The 19,638-nt window shown below is 49.5% G+C and overlaps 1 protein-coding gene across 1 annotated transcript; it reads left to right on the top strand.

Annotated features, from left to right (window-relative positions):
* The first annotated feature begins 264 nt into the window (after window positions 1–264).
* Window positions 265–14,305, top strand: LOC116937473 (volume-regulated anion channel subunit LRRC8E-like). The gene is made up of 8 exons (XM_076062488.1): window positions 265–418; window positions 871–984; window positions 4,240–4,544; window positions 5,776–6,285; window positions 6,546–6,693; window positions 7,525–7,683; window positions 11,966–12,115; window positions 12,314–14,305. Exons 1-8 carry the CDS (start codon window positions 275–277, stop codon window positions 13,322–13,324), a joined length of 2,541 nt encoding a protein of 846 aa, XP_075918603.1. The 5' UTR covers window positions 265–274; the 3' UTR covers window positions 13,325–14,305.
* Window positions 14,306–19,638: the final 5,333 nt, after the last annotated feature.

Raw genomic sequence — 19,638 nt, 5'->3', positions numbered from 1 at the left:
TGTGTGTCTCTGTGTGTGTTTCTGTGTGTGTGTTTCTGTGTGCGTGTCTCTGTGTGTGTGTTTCTGCGCGCCTGATGTCTGCGTGTGTGTCTCTGTGTGTGTCTCTGTGTATGTGTCTCTGTGTGCGTGTCTCTGTGTGTGTGTCTCTGTGTGTGTGTCTCTGTGTGTGTGTCTCTGTGTGTGTGTCTCTGTGTGCGCGCCTCTGTTGCGAGTGTCTCTGTGTGCGTGTTTTTGCGCGCCTGATGTATGCTTGTGTGCAGTCTCGGCCCGAGTCATGATTCCCATCGGAGCCCTGACCTCCTCCTTCTCATTGGAGGGTCACCAGGACCTCAAGATCCTTCAGCCCTGGTGGGACGTGTTGTGCGACATGCTCTCCGTGCCCATGTTCATGATCGGCATCTTTGCCGTGATGCTGCAGGTGCGTCGTTCCAACAACGCTCCAGAGAGCCCCCCCACGCACATTCATCAATGTCGCCGCCTTGCTCATGGATATTGTATAACATCGCGCCACGGTGGCCGGGAGATATTGACGACCTCGCCTGGTATGTAGGAGGTCACAGGTTCCATCCCCGACCCCTGCTGCATATTCGGACTCTGCGTATGTCTCATCAGCACGGTGGCCGCGAGATGTTTACTACCTCGGCTGGCACGCAGGAGGTCGTGGGTTCCAACTCTGCGTGCGAGCTAACTCAAAGAGAGCGAATCTTGGGTCGATATGGGTTGCCCCCCCCCCCCCCGTACACACCGGAAATCGCGCAAAGTGAACCACCTGCGTGGAGCGGCGTCCTCCAGGAGACCACACGGCGTCACGTGACCATGACGACCGCTCGTCATGGTCACGCGGTACCCACTTCCCCCGCCTTTGCCCAGAACATGAACGAGCGCATCCTGTGTGTGCCGGTGCCGAGCGGCTTCGACGTGGATCTGAAGGAGTGGAACGAGACCGTGCTGAGGGACCTCGTGGCCAACCCCAGGGCCCACAGGGTGAGTGAGGGTCCCCCTCGGGCCGGCTCGGCACCACCGTGCAGGGGGGGAACCGCTGGTTGCCAGCGGAAAGGCCGGCTGCGCCACCGACAGTTGCCCGAGGAATAGTGTCATGTATAGTGTAGTGTATAGTGTAATGTATAGTTCATAATAAAGGTTTTTGGGTTAGATCGCGTTTATTTATAAATGTGTCGTAACCCTCCACCACCCGACACGGCCAATCAGCAAAAAAAAAGTGTCACGTTGACAAAAGACAAATAATTCACTACTTTAGCCCACCGGTGTGTTGAAGAGTGAATCCACATTTACAGTTTGAGTACTGTGACGTTTCGCTGGTAGAGCTAATATTTACTTTTGGAACTTTGCTATTCTCAATTATTTTAGCAACCTCATGTCTAGTTATCTCTGCCTCATTATGTGGAAGGAGTCTAACTGCTGATTCTTACTCAGCAATTATCTCATCCACTGGAATTGTGCGTGGGGTAACGGCAAAAGCCTTAAGAGAGCTGCGTGTAAATAAGGATATCCAAATCCTAGCAGCTGATAAAGGCCGCACTACTGTAGTGATGTCACGAGCCGATTATGATAATAAAATTAGAAATTTACTAGAGGAAAGTACTTACATTAAAATTAAACGAGATCCAACTAATACTTTAGAACGTAAGACCACTGCAATAATTGCAAATTCATTAATCCCTAAAAATGAGCAATACCTAATTAAGCCAAGGGCCTCAAAACCACCTAGACTCTATGGGCTACCAAAGATTCATAAAATCGGCATCCCATTACGACCCATAGTCAGTACAATTGGCTCTGCCACATATCAATTAGCAAAATATATAACCAAACAAATACAGCCCTACATCGGTAAGACATCTTCATTCATAAAAAAATTCAGAACATCTTGTGAATGTGATTAAAGATATTAAACTTACTCCTGATGATATTCTGGTAAGTTTTGATGTGATTTCTCTATTCACTAAGGTTCCAGTGGACGAATCGCTTAAATTACTTGATACACTAGTAAAGAAAACCGGTTTACCAAAAGATATTCCGAAACTTGCTGGCCATTGTTTAAATAACACTTACTTCTTATGGAGAGGGGATTTCTTTAAACAAAAAGAAGGAGCAGCAATGGGTTCTCCTTTATCCCCTGCTATAGCAAATTTGTACATGGAAAACTTTGAAATAAGAGCACTTGCCTCGAGCACATTAAAACCATCCTTTTGGTTTAGATATGTGGATGACACTTTGGTTGTCTGGCCACATGGTAAAGATACACTTAATGATTTTCTAAATCATCTCAATGCACAAAACCCAGCCATCCAGTTCACCATGGAAATGGAGGTGAATAACACACTCCCATTCCTAGATATTTTGCTTGGACATGGCCTAAACGGTAAAATAACACACAGCGTTTACAGAAAGCAAACGCACACTGATGCCTATCTGAATGCAGAATCACATCATCATCCAGCTCAGAAATCCTCTCTTATCAAGACGCTCATACATCGGGCTAAAACAGTGTCAGATGGTGAGAGTCTAGTGAGAGAGATTAAACACGTTAAAGACGCACTACGACAGAATGGCTACAATAATGCTCAAATTAACAGAGCATTGAATGCCAAATCACGATCGCAAAGCAATACTGCTGAAAGCGACCAGATTGTTAAAACAATACAAATTCCATATATCTCAGGAGTAACTGACAAATTAGCCCGTGTTTTGCAAAAGCAAAACATTACAGTAAGATTTGGTACAGTACACAATATTCAAAAACTAGTATCTTGCACTAAAGACGCATTACCTAAACTATCAACAGAAGGTGTATATCGGATTAATTGTTCATGTGGCAGCTGCTACATTGGGCAGACGGGACGTAACATCAGCGTAAGACTAAAAGAACATCAGAAAAATATTAAATTATCTCAAACACAACTGTCGGCAGTGGCAGAACATGCTTGTCAACAAGGACACTCAATTGATTTTGACAATGTTGCAGTGGTGTGTAAAACTAATTATTACTGGCAAAGACTAATTAGAGAATCCATTGAAATTGAGAGGAACAAGAATAACTTTAATCGCTCTGACAGCTACCGGCTTAGTGCGGCCTGGAAGCGTATTATTAAATAATACACATTACATTTTGATTTAAAGAATTACTAATCTACAAACTCATTACTAATCATAACCAATGACTGATTACTAATCGATTATATAATTACAATACCCCCCCCTCCGCCTCTAATCACTGCACCTGATATGAGTTAAGTAATGACGTCATCCTGCTGCTCTATATAAAACCGGGAGCAAGCGAGGGCTTTACCATTCTGGCGAATTGCCCGATGATGCTGGATGTATTTACCAGCGAAACGTCGTACTCAATCTGTAAATGTGGATTCACTCTTCAACACACCGGTGGGCTAAAGTAGTGAATTATTTGTCTTTTGTCAACGTGACACTTTTTTTTGCTGATTGGCCGTGTCGGGTGGTGGAGGGTTACGACACATTAAAATAAACGCGATCTAACCCAAAAACCTTTATTAAGAATAATATTGGTCGCGAAAGCCTACGTGTTAAACTGTAATGTATAGTGTCTATAGTAGTGTAGTGTATAGTGTAATGTATAGTGCAGTGTATATTGTAATGTACATTATAGTGTAATGTATAGTGTAGTGTAATGTATAACGTGTGGTGTAATGTATAGTGTAGTGTAATGTATAGTGTAATGTATAGTGTAGTGTATAGTGTAGTGTAATGTATAGTGTAATGTATAGTGTAGTGAATACTATAATGTGGTGTGTAGTGTATAGTGTAATGTATAGTGTAGTGTAATATATAGTGTAGTGTATAGTGTAATGTATAGTGTAGTGTATAGTATAACGTGTGGTGTGTAGTGTATAGTGTATAGTGTAATGTATAGTGTAGTGTATAGTAGTGTAGTGTATAGTGTAATTTATAGTGTAGTGTATATTGTAATGTACGTGATAGTGTAATGTATAGTGTAATATATAGTGTAGTGTATAGTGTAGTGTATAGTGTAATATCCTAGTACAGCACACCAGTGTGTTGGAGAGCAAAGCCACAACATTGACGATCTTGAGTACGGTGACGTTTTGCCTGTAATTACAACCGGCATCATCAGGCGAAAGCCAGATTTGAGCCAGCTCTGTCACCCTGCAAGGGAGGGGCATGCGATATCACCGCCACGCCAGTTCACTTTGCCCTTCTGCGTGCGTTCCCACACTCGCCCAGACCGGCTTCGACCAGTACCAGTACCGGTTGATCAACCAGTTCTGCTACGACAACGCGGTGCTGTGGATCAGCAAGTACTTCCCGCACCTCGTGGTGCTGCACACGCTCGTCCTGACGGCCACCAGAAACTTCTGGTTCAGGTTCCCGGAGACGAGCTCCAAGATTGAGCACTTTGTGTCCGTGCTGGGCAAGTGCATGGATTCGCAGTGGACCACGCACGCCGTCCACGAGGCCGCGCTTGATGGGGTGGCAACAACGGCGGCGGCGTTGCGGCCGTCGCTGCCCGCCACGGCGGGGAGCTGCAGGTCAGAAGGGGGCTGACGGAGAGACGGCCCACGGCTCCTTCCTGGTTATTATTATCCCCTCTCTTGCCTTTGTCATTCCTTCCCCCCTTAAGTAAAAAAAACCTAAAAAGTTCCCCTTTCTCCCTGCAGGGGGACCCCGCGTGGGTTTGGGGCAGCGAGCCCGTTCACACATATCTCTATCCCCCTGCTTTTCATAACCGGTTTGGCTTACGGTTGGCGGTGTGCGTGTGTGTGTACGTGTGTGTGACGTGTGTGTGGGGAGCGGTAGTATAGCGGTTAGCGCGCTGCTGTGGTATGAACCTGGCGACCCGGGTTCAATTCCCGCTCACGGCTAACACCAGTGACGATTATCTGAACCGGTCCTGGGCCTCCCCTAGGTCGACTCAGCCTCAAATGAGTACCTGGTGTGGTGAATAAAAACATTGCCACTGCGGAGACAAAGGCGGTCGGGCGTCGTGCTGGCTGCCCACCCCCTCGTATACCGTTCCAGCCTTCATAGGTGCTCGCTAACAGCACTTGCCCCTACAGTCTGTTAAGGCTATACGGGGGATCTTTGTTTTGTTTTTGTGGGGAGCGGTAGTGAAGCGGTTAGCGACCTGCGCTATGAACCCGGCGACCCAGGTTCGATTCCCGCTCACGGCCAAGACCAGCGACGATTATCTGAACCAGTTCTGGGCCTCCCCTAGGTCGACTCGGTCTCAAATGAGTACCTGGTAAACATCGCCACTGGGGAGACAAAGGCGACCAGGCGTGGTGCTGGCCACCCACCCCCTCTTGTACAATTCCAGCCTTCATAAGTGCTCGCTAACAGCACTTGCCCCTACAGTCTGTTAAGGCTATACAGGGGATCTTTGTGTGCGTGTGTATGTGCGTAATGATGTGGGTGTCTGTGAGTCTGTATGGGTCTTTGTGGGTCTCTACGGGTCTCTGTGAGTCTCGATGGGTCTCTGCGGGTATCTGTGAGTCTCTATGGGTCTCTGTGGGTCTCTAAGGATCTCTGTGAGTCTCCATGGGTCTCTGTGAGTCTCTATGGGTCTCATTGAGTCTCTATGGATCGCTGAGTCTCTATGGGTCTCTGTGAGTCTCTATGGGTCTCTGTGGGTCTCTGCGGGTCTCTGTGAGTCTCTATGGGTCTCTGAGTCTCTAAGGGTCTCTGTGAGTCTCTATGGGTCTCTGTGCTTCTCTGCGTCATGACGCGTTGCCCGATGTCCACGCAATCCCACGTACGCAGCGACCCGAGATCCGGCGAAATCCCCATGGAGAAGCTGCCTCCTGAGTCTCCGCCGGGACCGCCCTGGCCCTCCGTCCAGTTTGTCGACCCCGGCGAGCCCGCACCACCCGACCGGTCCCCCCCGGGGCAGAGCGAGGACCGGCGGACGCCATCGGATGATCGCATCCTGGACAAGAAGGAGGGCGAGCAGGCTAAGGCTCTCTTCGAGAAGGTGAAGAAACTCCGCGCTCACACGGAGGCGGGCGGCGGGCTCCACAGGATATACGTGTTGCAGACGGCGGCCCGCTTGCTGCAGGCGCTGGTGGTGCTCGCGTACACCGGCTACGCCTGCCCCAATATGCGCTACCACATCCACTGCGTGGAAGGCGAGTACATCACGGGCTACGGGAACTTCTACTGCGTCCACGGGCTGTGGCGCATCTTCCGCATGATGTGGATGGCCTACGCGACCACGATGTGCGTTTACGCGCTCACCTGTGCCTACGTCGTCTACTGGGTGGTGACCTGCAGGTGAGAGGGGGGGGGGGCGGCGGTGCTGCCTCAGAGCGGTTGTGTGGCACCGGATCGCCGTCCGGCAGCCTTCTGGCTTTGGCCTACGGGCTTTTCGGCGATCGTGGAGACGCGGTTAGCGCGGACGGCGACACTGCTACGAAGATCTAAACGTAACGTTTTACTAGTGGCTTCGTGGAAGATCTTCCGCGTCGGGACGAGGGTCGACGGGCGCTGAGTTCTCTGTGCTGGGGGGTGGGGGGGGGGCGCTGACACTGCAGGCTCAAGGAGTACAGCTTCGCGGAGACGCGCCAGGAGACGGGGGTGGACGACATTCCGGACGTACGCAACGACTTCGCCTTCCTCCTGCACCTAGTGGACAAGTACAACCCCTGCTACGCATCCAAGTTCTCCGTCTTCCTGTCCGAGGTGAGGAGAAGCCGCTCGCAGAGCACGCTGTGCGCTTCACGCACGCCGTACACTGGACGGAGCCGACCGAGCTGATCGGAGATGCGGGGTTAGGACAACAAACTGTGGGTCTCTGTGTGGTGAGCGTGGTGCTGGCCACCCACCCCCTCGTGTGCCGTTCTGGCCCGGCCTGCATCGGTGCTCGCTAACAGCACTTGCCCCAACAGTCCATCGAGGCTATACGGGGGGATGTTGAGTCTTTGGGTCTCTGAGTCTATGGGCCGTGTTAGTCTATGTGTAATGACAGGGTGTCACCTGTCGGCCTGGAGGGGTAATCGCAGTTATGGGCAAGTTTTGTAATGACTAATTATAAGGGGGGGGGGGGGGGTGCGTATCGGTGGTAAAGGTCAAAGGCTGAGTCAGACCGCAAGCTCCGGGAACCTGCTTGAAGATTCTGGAAGGGGGCGTGGCCGGAGGCGGGGCTTGGCCGCACCGGGGTGTACATGAGGGGGTCCTGAGTCCTGGCTGCGTCGCCGCTCGCCGTTATCTCTCTTTGCCGTCCTGCCACGTCGTCGATCTTCTGCAGGGCTCTCATCGTCGCCGTCGCTGCGCTAAGTCAAGTAACTGTGTAGTTGGACGCCGACGATGGGGTTGTGTAGCTACGTAGAGACGTTTACATATACATATCGTCCAGTGTGAGAATAAATAAGAAGGCCTCTACGCGATGTGTCTCGGAAGTTGCTCACTACATATGTATAACATGGGGCGGTACGGCTCATTGGGCCCTCACTGCTGAAACAAATAAAATCCATCCACGCTTGGCTGCTGGTGCTGTTGCTGCTGCTGCTGCAGGTGAGCGAAAATAAGCTGAGGCAGGTCAACGTGGATCAAGTGTGGACCCTGTCGCATCTGATGGGGCTGCTGGAGATCAACGCGCAGGGCGAGAGCGAGCTACGCCTCTGTAAGCTGGCAGCGGTGCCAGTGGACACATACCGCCTCACTCAGATACAGGTGCCCGTGGACACACCCATGCACCCACCCACCCACCCACCTGCTCACTCACCCACCAATTCACTCACCCAGACACCCACTTACCCACCAACTCGCCCACACACCCACCCAACCACTCTCGCACACAACCACCCACTTGCTCACTCACCCACTCGCTTGCCAACACACCCACCCACGCACAACAACAACAACCGCCATTCGCCACTAAGTGGCGGTGACGTCACCACGACGCTTGTGCCAGGCTATGTGCACCGTGAGGCCACGTGAAGTGTCGAACGCCCGCTGGCAGGAGGTCACTGGGCAGACCCAGGTGCCACGGGTCGACTGACTGAGATGACTGGCTGATGCACCACCTGTGCCCCCTACTGTGCCAACCTGCTGTGCTTTAGCCACCCGGCGCTCCGCTCGTTGTTCTGAGCGTCGCTCCTCCGCCCTCCGTTGTTGTTGGAGGGCGACTGCCTCCAACTGCCCAGTAGCATCCTTCACGAGCCTCCTCCACAGAGGCCGATCTTGACACCGCTGGTACCAGTCATCGGCAAGTCCACTCAGCTCCACGTCCTCCTGTACCACATCGCTCCATCTCTTCTCTAGCCCGTGCCGCGCCCGCTTAGCCCCCTCAATCCGGCCAAACAAAAGCTGTTTCGGCATGCGGTGGCTGGGCATGCGGGCTACATGACCCAGCCATCGCAGCCTTGCCTGCCGGAGGAGCTCACCGATGGGACCCTGCCCAGATCTTTCAAGGATTTGTGAGCTCCTCACACAATCCAGTCTGGTTAAACCCAGGATGGATCGTAGGCAGGCCAGCCTAAATGTTTCTAACCGGCGAAGATGTTCCATTAGGGGGGTCCACGTTTCGCAAGCGTAGAGAAGGGAGGGAATGACCGTGGCCGAGAAGACCTGAAGCTTAGTGCGGAGCGACAGACCAGGTAGCTTCCACACAGCGTTACGCAACCGATGAAAAGATATTGCCGCTCGACTGATTCGGAGTGAGACCTCTGCTGTTAAACTGGAGCCAGTCATAAGCACACTGCCCAGGTATGGGAAACTCTCCACTCTCTCCACAACTGCCCCATCACCGATTGGGAGTTGTGGGGGTGGAGTGTCCGATGGTACAAAATACCCAGGCAGGTGCTTAGTTTTGGTGGGGCTGATGGTAAGGCCCCACCTCTTAGTGGCACGCTCCAGTCTCAGCAGCAGCGTCTCCAACTCCTCCTCTGACTGAGCAGCTATTACCAAATCATCAGCATACATAACGTGGTTGAGCAATAGGGAGCCATCCCTTGACCGCACCCGGGCATCGATTAGCCTCCCATTATATCTGTACCATATAGAGATTCCCCCGGTACAGCTATTGAAGGCTTCACGAACTACGTGGTCAAAATAGATGTTAAATAATGTGGGAGCCAGAGGACATCCCTGTCGCACCCCAAGGTGTACAGGGAATGGCTCTGACTCCCGGCCACGTAGTTTTACCCGAGCCCGCTCACCATCATGAAGGTCCTTAATGATCGTGAGCAGAGGGTCAGGTACTCCAAAAGCACGAAGAACGACCCAGAGCCCAGGCCTACTGATGGTATCATAGGCCTTGACCAGGTCAATAAAGCAGAGATGTAGGTCTTGTTGGAATTCCCTACACCTCTGCTGTAGCAGACGGACAGAAAATATGGCATCTGTGCAGGACCGCCCTTTCCTGAAACCGCATTGGGGCTCCACAAGCCTCTCCTCAGCGTGCCTGGCAAGGCGATGCTGAATAATCCTTGCCAGGACCTTTCCCGGCACACTGAGGAGTGAGATGCCCCTGTAGTTGTTACAGTCCGTGCGGTCCCCCTTCTTAAAAAGGGGGACCACCAGGGCATCCTTCCAATCCTGCGGAACCCGTCCAGTGGTCCAGACTGTTGTTATGATGTCATATAGGGCAGTCTGTGCACAAACGCCACCCTCCCTCAGCATTTCGCTTGGGAGATCATCTCTGCCCGCTGCCTTTCCTGGTCTCAGACTCCGGATCGCCTTCAATACTTCCTCAGCAGATGGCACCTCAGCCAGCCACTCACAGGGGGTGACTTCTTCCAATATTTGAGGCACCGCAGCCTCAGCAGGGTCATCCTCACTTTGTGCCACGATGTTTTCCTGGCTGAGGGATTTTCCCTCCCCCAGGACCTCACAGAAATGCTCAGCAAATCTGCGAACCTGTTCCTGGGGGTCGGAGATTGGATCACCGTTTTTTCCCCTAATGATGGTAATAGGTGTGGCGCTGCAGGTTACTTTTTTGATGGAGTTAAATAGAGATTTGTGATCACGGGCCACTGAGGCAGACTCCATCTCCTCAGCAACCCGCGACCACCACCCATCCTTGCAGCGCCTCACGGCTCTCCGAACCTCCGAGCGAAGGCTGCGGTAAGCCTCCTCATTCTCTGACGTGGGATTCTGTAGCCGATGACAGTGGGCCTGTCGCTTTTTCTCAACCATCCTGAACACCTCCTCTGTCAGCCAGGGTCTCTGGGGAGGTCTGGACCGCGTACCCAAAGCAGCCATTGCAGCTGCATGAGTCACAGTCCTAAACCTCGCCCATTTACCCTCGACATCAGGAGGAGTCGGGGACGATGCCAATCCCAGCCGCAAGCGATGATGAAATTCTTGCTTGCAACTTTCATCAGATAACTGAGACCAGGCCACTTTATGTTGGAATGGGGTCCTGGGTGTACACCCACCACCGGAGTGGAAGAATGGCAGGCGCATCTTACAGATGACTAGTCGATGGTCAGAGGGCAGATCAGCTCCACGGTAGGTCCTGGTGTCAAGGACATGGGCTCGCATTCGCTGGTCCGTCACTATGTAGTCCAGCAGATGTTCTTGCTTGGACCCGGCATACATCCATGATGTTGTGTGGATGCGCCGATGCCGGAACAGCGTGTTGGTAATTACAAGCCCATGGGCTGCACAAAAATCTAGCAGCCTCCTACCGTTGTTATTGAGCTGATCTGGCCCATGCCCTCCAATCACTCCAGACCAGGTGCCAGTATCATGACCAACTCGGGCATTGAAGTCACCCAACATGATGACTCTATCTCGAGGGGCCACTTTAGCCAGCACCTGTGACAGGAGGTCATAGAAGGCATCTGACTCATCGGCTTTGCCTGCATCCCTCCACGGATGTTCATCTTCGGTGGGGGCATAAGTAACCACGAACACCATTCCTCGCCTCCGGTTGATGGGAAGGCGAGCCCAAAGTAGCCTGGGGCTTACAGCTTCCCACACCTCACCGCCACGCTCCCACGCCCCCTTCATTCTTTTGTTCAAAAGAAGACCCACACCCTGTTGTTTGGCAGTCTGCTGCCCCGAGTAGAGGACTGTCCACCCCTCATGGTGGCAGGAGCCAGAGCCGGTCCACCGGACCTCCTGAATGCCGCATAGATCCAGGCGGTACCGGTCCAGCTCCCGACAGAGGAGTGGCAGCCTCTCCTCTGCAGTGAGCGTTCGAACATTCCACGTGGCCACCCGTAGTGGCTTTTCGTTGTTTCTGGAGTAGCCCCGAGGGTAGGTATTTAATCTCCTGGCTCCGCCAATTGGGGTTTGGCCAGGAGACGTCATAGACGCCTGGCCCCCCGGGGCCTCCGGCACAAGCTTATTAGTTACATATTTCAGTTTAATTCGTGGTTTCGTGGTAATTAATTGAAGGTGGAGGGGTTACCAGCCCCTCGCACCCGTCCAGAGCCCCTGTTTAGCCCCTGTGGTGGACACATATGCCATGAGGGGAGGAGCCAATCAAAATTGGATCTCCCCCCACAGCACTGTCCATGACAGAGTTGCCCGTCCGGCACCGCGAGGAGGTAGGGGGTTGTTTTGCCGGACCACACACCCACCCACACACCCACTCACTCACTCACCAACCCACTCACCCACACACCCACTCACTCACCCATACACCCACCAACTCACACACCCACTGACCCACCAACTCACCCACACACCCATCCAACCACTCGCGCACACACCCACCCACTTGCTCACTCACCCACTCACTCGCCAATACACCCACCCACGCACACACCCACCCACACACCCACTCACTCACTAACCCACTCACCCACACACCCATCCACTCACCCATACACCCACCAACTCACACACCCACTCACCTACCAACTCACTCACCCACACATCCACTCGTCTACCAACTCACCCACTCGCCCAACCAACTCACCCACATACCCACTGACCCACACACCCACTCACCCACTCACCCACCAACTCACTCACCCTCATACCCAATCCCCCACCGAAGGTGCTGACGCTGGACTCGATGCACGGGGTGACGCTGGGGGCGGCGGTGGTGCAGTTGGTGAACCTGCACCAACTCCGGCTGCTGAACTGCACCGTGAGCGTCGACAATCGCGCACTCGCCTTCCTCAGTGAGGAGCTGCACCAGTTGGAGGTGCGTGGGTGGGTGGATGGGCGGGCGGGCGCGAGGGTGGGTCGGTCGGAGCGGTCCATTCGGCTCCACTGACCCGGCCGTGACATCACCAAAAAGTCACCTCCCCCACCAAATGTATTTAAGTCGCAGTGTCGGGGACCGATATTCACCGTTGCCGTTCGCGGCGTCCGCCCCCCCCCCCCCCGCGCCCTCTTGCAGGTGAAGTTTGCGGTCAAGGCGGAGGTCCCGGGCTGGCTGCGTGAAATGCGCCACCTGGAGGAGCTGTTCCTGGAGGGGCCCCTGACGCCCGCGCTCCTTAAGCCGCTGGGCGGCCTCAGGCGCCTGCGGGGCCTGCGCCTGATGACAAGCGTCGCCCGCCTCCCGCCCGGCCTGGCCGCCGTCGCTGGCGGCGGCCTGCGCGCGTTCGCCCTCGACAACGGCGGCGTGCGCCTCGAGTCGCCGGCGCCCCTGAGCAAGCTGCGCGGCTTGGAGACGCTGCGGCTGACACGCTGCGGCCTGGAGCCCGCCGAGCTTCCGCGGCCCCTGCTGGCGCTGGGACGCTTGAGCGACCTCGACCTGTCCCGCAACGGCCTCCGCTCGCTGGGCGACGGCGATGACGCGTCGCTGCCGGCGGCCGCCTGGGAGCGCCTCGCCGTCCTGCGCCTTTCGGACAACGCCCTCGTGAGCATCCCACGGTTCGCGGCGGGGGCGGGGTCGCCGGCCCTGCGCTCGCTCTTCCTCGACGGGAATCTCATCGAGGGCGAGCTGCCCGCGGGGCTGCTCCGCCTGCACGGCCTGCGCGTCCTCGACCTGAGCCGCAACGCCATCGCTGCCCTGCCGCCCGACATGTGGCTGCTGACTCAGCTGAGCACCCTCCTTCTGTCGGGCAACGCCCTGCGGCGTCTGCCCGATGAGTTGTTCCGGTGCGAGGGATTGCGGACGCTGGCGCTCGCCAACAACGAGCTGTGCGAACTCAGCGGCCTGGTGGGGAGGCTGAGGAGGCTGCGCAGGTTGGAGCTGGTGGGGAACCGGCTGACGGAGCTGCCGGCCGAGCTGGGGGAGTGCGCGGAGCTGAGGCGCAGGGGGCTGGTGGTGGAGGAAGAGCTCTTCGAGTCGCTGCCCGCGCGGGTGAAGGAGGCGATGCGGGGCGAGCCCAGCAGAACGACGCAGAGCCCCTCTGGAAGCCGGGAGAGAAACGCAAGAAACTGGGAGGGAACCCCAAGACACTGAGATGCTTTTACCAGTAATTACAACCACGACCTCCTGTATATTAGGTAAGGTAGTTAACGTCTCAATTACCAAGGCGTAGACACCAATGAAGGTCCAGACGACCACCGTACTGAGTTTGGGCCGAGTGGGTCGCACACGTCCAGTGAGTCTAGGGCGGGCCTAATAATACACGGTCTTGTGTCTGTGTTTTATTGATCGAACAGTTGGTTCATGTAGCCGCAAACTACAGTTATGCGCATTGAATAATCCGTGGCTGAAAGTCACGTGAAGTAGCTTGTCTGATAATTTGTATAATCTCCCCCTGTTATATCTCCCCCTATTCTACAGTGAGAGTGAGTGGAGTTTGTATGATTAGGGGTTGACAGGTCTGGGTGTAGGCACTGAATAGGGATTGACAGGTCTGGGTGTAGGCACTGATAAGGGGTTGACAGGTCTGGGTTTAGGCATTGATTAGAGATTGACAGATCTGGGTGTAGGCATTGATTAGAGATTGACGGACTGGGTGTAGGCATTGATTATAGATTGACAGGTCTGGGTGTAGGCACTGATAAGGGGTTGACAGGTCTGGGTGTAGGCATTGATTAGAGATTGACAGGTCTGGGTGTAGGCATTGATTAGAGATTGACAGGTCTGGGTGTAGGCATTGATTAGAGATTGACAGGTCTGGGTGTAGGCACTGATAAGGGGTTGACAGGTCTGGGTGTAGCCATTGATTAGAGATTGACCGGTCTGGGTGTAGGCATTGATAGGGGGTTGACAGGTCTGAGTGTAGTCACTGATAAGGGGTTGACAAAACCTGTATTAGGGGAAGCCACCGTTGACCAATTTGGACCCCCCGTTTTTTGTTTTTCTCCGTTGGCTCCAAGCGCTTGATCATAGCCCCCAGCTTTTAAGGGCGGTCTGTGAATCGCTTCTTCTCGCCGCTTCCGCCGGGATGCTCGTGAGCGTGAATGCAAACATTAAAACGTTTCCCCGTCTTGACCGGGCTGTCTTTGGTTGCTACGTCCTGTTGATTTCGTTGCCTTGGGTGTTCTGATTGTCCCTGCGAGGCCATGCCGCCAGGACCCTCCTTGAAGAGACGCGTGGCCAAAGGAGATGCTGATACACATGGACCCAGAGCTGGAAACCCAGCATCTCGATGTCTCCGTCTTAACCATTGCGAATCCCCAGAGAGACACAGCCATTATTAATCCACTGAGAAAGAGAGAGCTATTATGAATCCCCTGAGAGAGAGAGAGAACCATTATGAATCCTCTGTGTGTCAGTGTGTGTCAGTTTGTGTGTGTGATTTAATCCCATCTGTAAAGGATGTGATTCCTGACATGCAATACCCTGTTGTCTAGAAACGGAGTCATGGTTGTGGCAGCAGTTACATTGGGGAAACGAAATGACATGTCTCGGACCGTGTTCGTGAACACAAGGCAGATCTGAAACACGGTAGGACCAATACCTCTGCCATTGCCGATCATTGTTTTAACGCTGTGGGCTCACGAAATTGATTTTTCCAAGACGGAGTTACTCTGCAAACCTACCGGCTACCTTCAGAGATTTGCTCATGAAGCCATCCAGATATATAAACACAGACAACTTCAACCGAGATGGGTGCAAACTGAGCAATCATTGGAAGAACGTTATTAACCAAGTAAATTCTTAACTGACTGTGATGTTTCCCTCCTACCAGCCTATGTCAGCTGTTATTCCGACTCTCTGTGTGTCTTTCATCATGTGTACCTCTTGCTCTTAGGGGTTTTTGTTCCTGTTGCCCGGCTCTCTGACATTGGGCCGTCTCACGTTGACATGCTAATCTCCCACATTTACATTTATGTACAAATTCCTTCTCTAGCTCCACCCACTTATCAGTGGGTTGGGCCCACCAATATCCTATATAACCTCTTGTTGCAGCGGCTCTTTCTCCTACGTCAGCAGTCCTCCTGTGTTTGTTTCACACCTGAAGATGGTCGCTTGTGTTGCGATCGAAACGTCGTGATCTATTGTTTTTTTTCTACCTACGTGACTTTACCGAAAGAACAAAAGAATATGAATTCCTGCAGTCACGAAAGCTATAATACATGGACATGGCCGATATATAGACATAATATATAGATGATGGTTCTGTTGTTGGCGGCGTTTTAGACAATATAATACATGGACGTGGCCGATATATAGTAATAATAGATATATGATGGTTTTATTGTTGGCGGCGTTTTAGACAATATAATACATGGAAGTAGCCGATATATAGTAATAATAGATAGATGATTGTTCTGTTGTTGGCGGCGTTTTAGACAGATTTAATACATGGACATGGCCGATATATAGTAATATATATGATGGTTCCGTTGTTGGCGGCGTTTTAGACAATTTAATACATGGACATGGCCGATATATAGTAATAATAGATATATGATGGTTCTGTTATTGGCGGCGTTTTAGACAGACAATACATGACATGGCCAATATATAGTAATAATAGATATATGATGTATCTGTTGTTGGCGGAGTTTTAGACAGATAATGGTTCTGTTGTTGGTGGCGTTTTAGACATATAATACATGGAGGATGCTGAAATATAGTAATAATAGACAGATGATGGGCGGCGTTTTAGACAGATATGATTCATGGACATGGCCGATATATAGTAATAATAGAAAGATGATGGTTCCGTTGTTGGCGGCGTTTTAGACAGATATAATACATGGATATGGTCGATATATAGTAATATTAGATATATGATGGTTCTGTTGTTGGCGGTGTTTTAGCCAATATAATACATGAAAGTGGCCGAAATATAGTAATAATAGATAGATGATGGTTCTGTTGTGGCGGCGTTTTAGACAATATAATACATGGACGTGGCCGATATATAGTACTAATAGATAGATGATGGTTCTGTTGTTGGCGGCGTTTTAGACAGATTTAATACTTGTACATGGCCGATATATAGACATAATATATAGATGATGGTTCTGTTGTTGGCGGCGTTTTAGACAGATAATACATGGAAGTGGCCGATATATAGTAATAATAGATAGGTGATGGTTCTGTTGTTGGCGGCGTTTTTGACAGATATAATATATGAACATGGCCGATATATAGTAATAATAGATATATGATGGTTCTGTTGTTGGGGGCGTTTTGAACAGATATAATGCATGGACGTGGCCGATATATAGTAATAATAGATATATAATGGTTCTGTTGTTGGCGGCGTTTTAGACAGATATAATACATGGACATGGCCAATATATAGTAATAATATATAGAGGATGGTTGTGTTGTTGGTGGCGTTTTAGACAGATATAATACTTGTACATGGCCGATATATGGACATAATATATAGATGAGGGTTCTGTTGTTGGCGGCGTTTTAGACAGACATAATACTTGTACATAGCCAATATATAGACATAATATATAGATGATGGTTCTGTTGTTGGCGGCGTTTTAGACAGATATAATACATGGACATGGCCGATATATAGTAAAAATAGATATATGATGGATCTGTTGTTGGCGGCATTTTAGACAGATATAATACATGGACATGGTCGATATATAGTTATAATATATAGATGATGGTTCCGTTGTTGGCGGCGTTTTAGACAACTATAATACATGGACGTGGCCGATGTATAGACATAATATATAGATTATGGTTCTGTTGTTGGCGGCGGTTTAGACAGATATAATACATGGACGATGCCGATATATAGTAATAATAGATAGATGATGGTTCTGTTGTTGGCGGCGTTTTAGATAATATAATACATGGACATGGCCGAAATAAAGTAATAATAGATAGATGATGGTTCTGTTGTTGGCAGCGTTTTAGACAATATAATACATGGACGTGGCCGATATATGGTAATAATACTTATATGATGGTTCTGTTGTTGGCGGCGTTTTAGACAATATAATACATGGAAGTGGCCGATTATATAGTAATAATAGATAGATGATGGTTCTGTTGTTGGCGACGTTTTAGACAGATATAATATATGGACATGGCCGATATATAGTAATAATAGATATATGATGGTTCTGTTGTTGGGGGAGTTTTAGACAGATATAATGCATGGACGTGGCCGATATATAGTACTAATAGATAGATGATGGTTCTGTTGTTGGCGGCGTTTTAGACAGATTTAATACTTGTACATGGCCGATATATAGACATAATATATAGATGATGGTTCTGTTGTTGGCGGCGTTTTAGACAGATAATACATGGAAGTGGCCGATATATAGTACTAATAGATAGGTGATGGTTCTGTTGTTGGCGGCGTTTTTGACATGTATAATACTTGTACATGGCCGATATATAGACATAATATATGGATGATGGTTCTGTTGTTGGCGGCGTTTTAGACAGATAATACATGGAAGTGGCCGATATATAGTAATAATAGATAGGTGATGGTTCTGTTGTTGGCGGCGTTTTTGACAGATATAATATATGAACATGGCCGATATATAGTAATAATAGATATATGATGGTTCTATTGTTGGGGGCGTTTTGAACAGATATAATGCATGGACGTGGCCGATATATAGTAATAATAGATATATAATGGTTCTCTTGTTGGCGGCGTTTTAGACATATAATACATGGACATGGCCGATATATAGTAATAATATATAGATGATGGTTGTGTTGTTGGTGGCGTTTTAGACAGATATAATACTTGTACATGGCCGATATATAGACATAATATATAGATGATGGTTCTGTTGTTGGCGGCGTTTTAGAAAGACATAATACATGGACATCGCCGATATATAGTAAAAATAGATATATGATGGATCTCTTGTTGGCGGCATTTTAGACAGATATAATACATGGACATGGTCGATATATAGTTATAATATATAGATGATGGTTCCGTTGTTGGCGGCGTTTTAGACAGCTATAATACATGGACATGGCCGAAATAAAGTAATAATAGATAGATGATGGTTCTGTTGTTGGCAGCGTTTTAGACAATATAATACATGGAAGTGGCCGATTATATAGTAATAATAGATAGATGATGGTTCTGTTGTTGGCGGCGTTTTAGACAGATATAATATATGGACATGGCCGATATATAATAATAATAGATATATGATGGTTCTGTTGTTGGGGGAGTTTTAGGCAGATATAATGCATGGACGTGGCCGATATATAGTAATATTAGATATATAATGGTTCTGTTGTTGACAGCGTTTTAGACAGATACATGGACATGGCCGATATATAGTAATAATAGATAGATGATGGTTCTGTTGTTGGTGGGGTTTTAGACAGAATACTATACTATATATCGGCCATGTCCATGAATTATATCTGTCTAAAACGCCGCCAACAACAGAACCATCATATATCTATTATAATTATTATATATCGGCCATGTCCTTGTATTATATCTGTCTAAAACGCCGCCAACAACAGAACAATCATCTCTCTATTATTACTATATATCGGCCAAGTCCATGTATTATATCTGGTGTTTGCTGCGTCTTAGACAGATATAATACATGGACATGGCCGAAATATAGTAATAATAGAGAGATGATGGTTCTGTTGTTTGCGGCGTTTAAGACAGATAATACATGGAAGTGGCCGATATATAGTAATAATAGATAGGTGATGGTTCTGTTGTTGGCGGCGTTTTTGACAGATATAATATATGAACATGGCCGATATATAGTAATAATAGATATATGATGGTTCTGTTGTTGGGGTCGTTTTGAACAGATATAATGCATGGACGTGGCCGATATATAGTAATAATAGATATATAATGGTTCTGTTGTTGGCGGCGTTTTAGACAGATATAATACATGGACATGGCCAATATATAGTAATAATATATAGATGATGGTTGTGTTGTTGGTGGCGTTTTAGACAGATATAATACTTGTACATGGCCGATATATGGACATAATATATAGATGAGGGTTCTGTTGTTGGCGGCGTTTTAGACAGACATAATACTTGTACATAGCCAATATATAGACATAATATATAGATGATGGTTCTGTTGTTGGCGGCGTTTTAGACAGATATAATACATGGACATGGCCGATATATAGTAAAAATAGATATATGATGGATCTGTTGTTGGCGGCATTTTAGACAGATATAATACATGGACATGGTCGATATATAGTTATAATATATAGATGATGGTTCCGTTGTTGGCGGCGTTTTAGACAACTATAATACATGGACGTGGCCGATGTATAGACATAATATATAGATTATGGTTCTGTTGTTGGCGGCGGTTTAGACAGATATAATACATGGACGATGCCGATATATAGTAATAATAG

Source organism: Petromyzon marinus, unplaced genomic scaffold (genome assembly GCF_048934315.1).
Source record: "Petromyzon marinus isolate PM22_M1 ecotype Great Lakes invasive population unplaced genomic scaffold, UKy_Petmar_22M1.pri1.0 PM_G_Scaffold_62, whole genome shotgun sequence".
Lineage (NCBI taxonomy): Eukaryota > Metazoa > Chordata > Hyperoartia > Petromyzontiformes > Petromyzontidae > Petromyzon > Petromyzon marinus.
Note: the sequence above shows the minus strand (reverse complement) of the source record. Positions and strands in the feature narration are given on the sequence as shown.

Bases quoted from the DNA above. Each gene is read 5' to 3' on its own strand.
- LOC116937473 (XM_076062488.1), top strand. From the start codon at position 275: ATGATTCCCATCGGAGCCCTGACCTCCTCCTTCTCATTGGAGGGTCAC. The intron at 985-4,239 runs GTGAGTGAGGGT...ACACTCGCCCAG, and splicing joins CCAACCCCAGGGCCCACAGG to ACCGGCTTCGACCAGTACCA. The intron at 4,545-5,775 runs GTCAGAAGGGGG...CCACGTACGCAG, and splicing joins GCCACGGCGGGGAGCTGCAG to CGACCCGAGATCCGGCGAAA.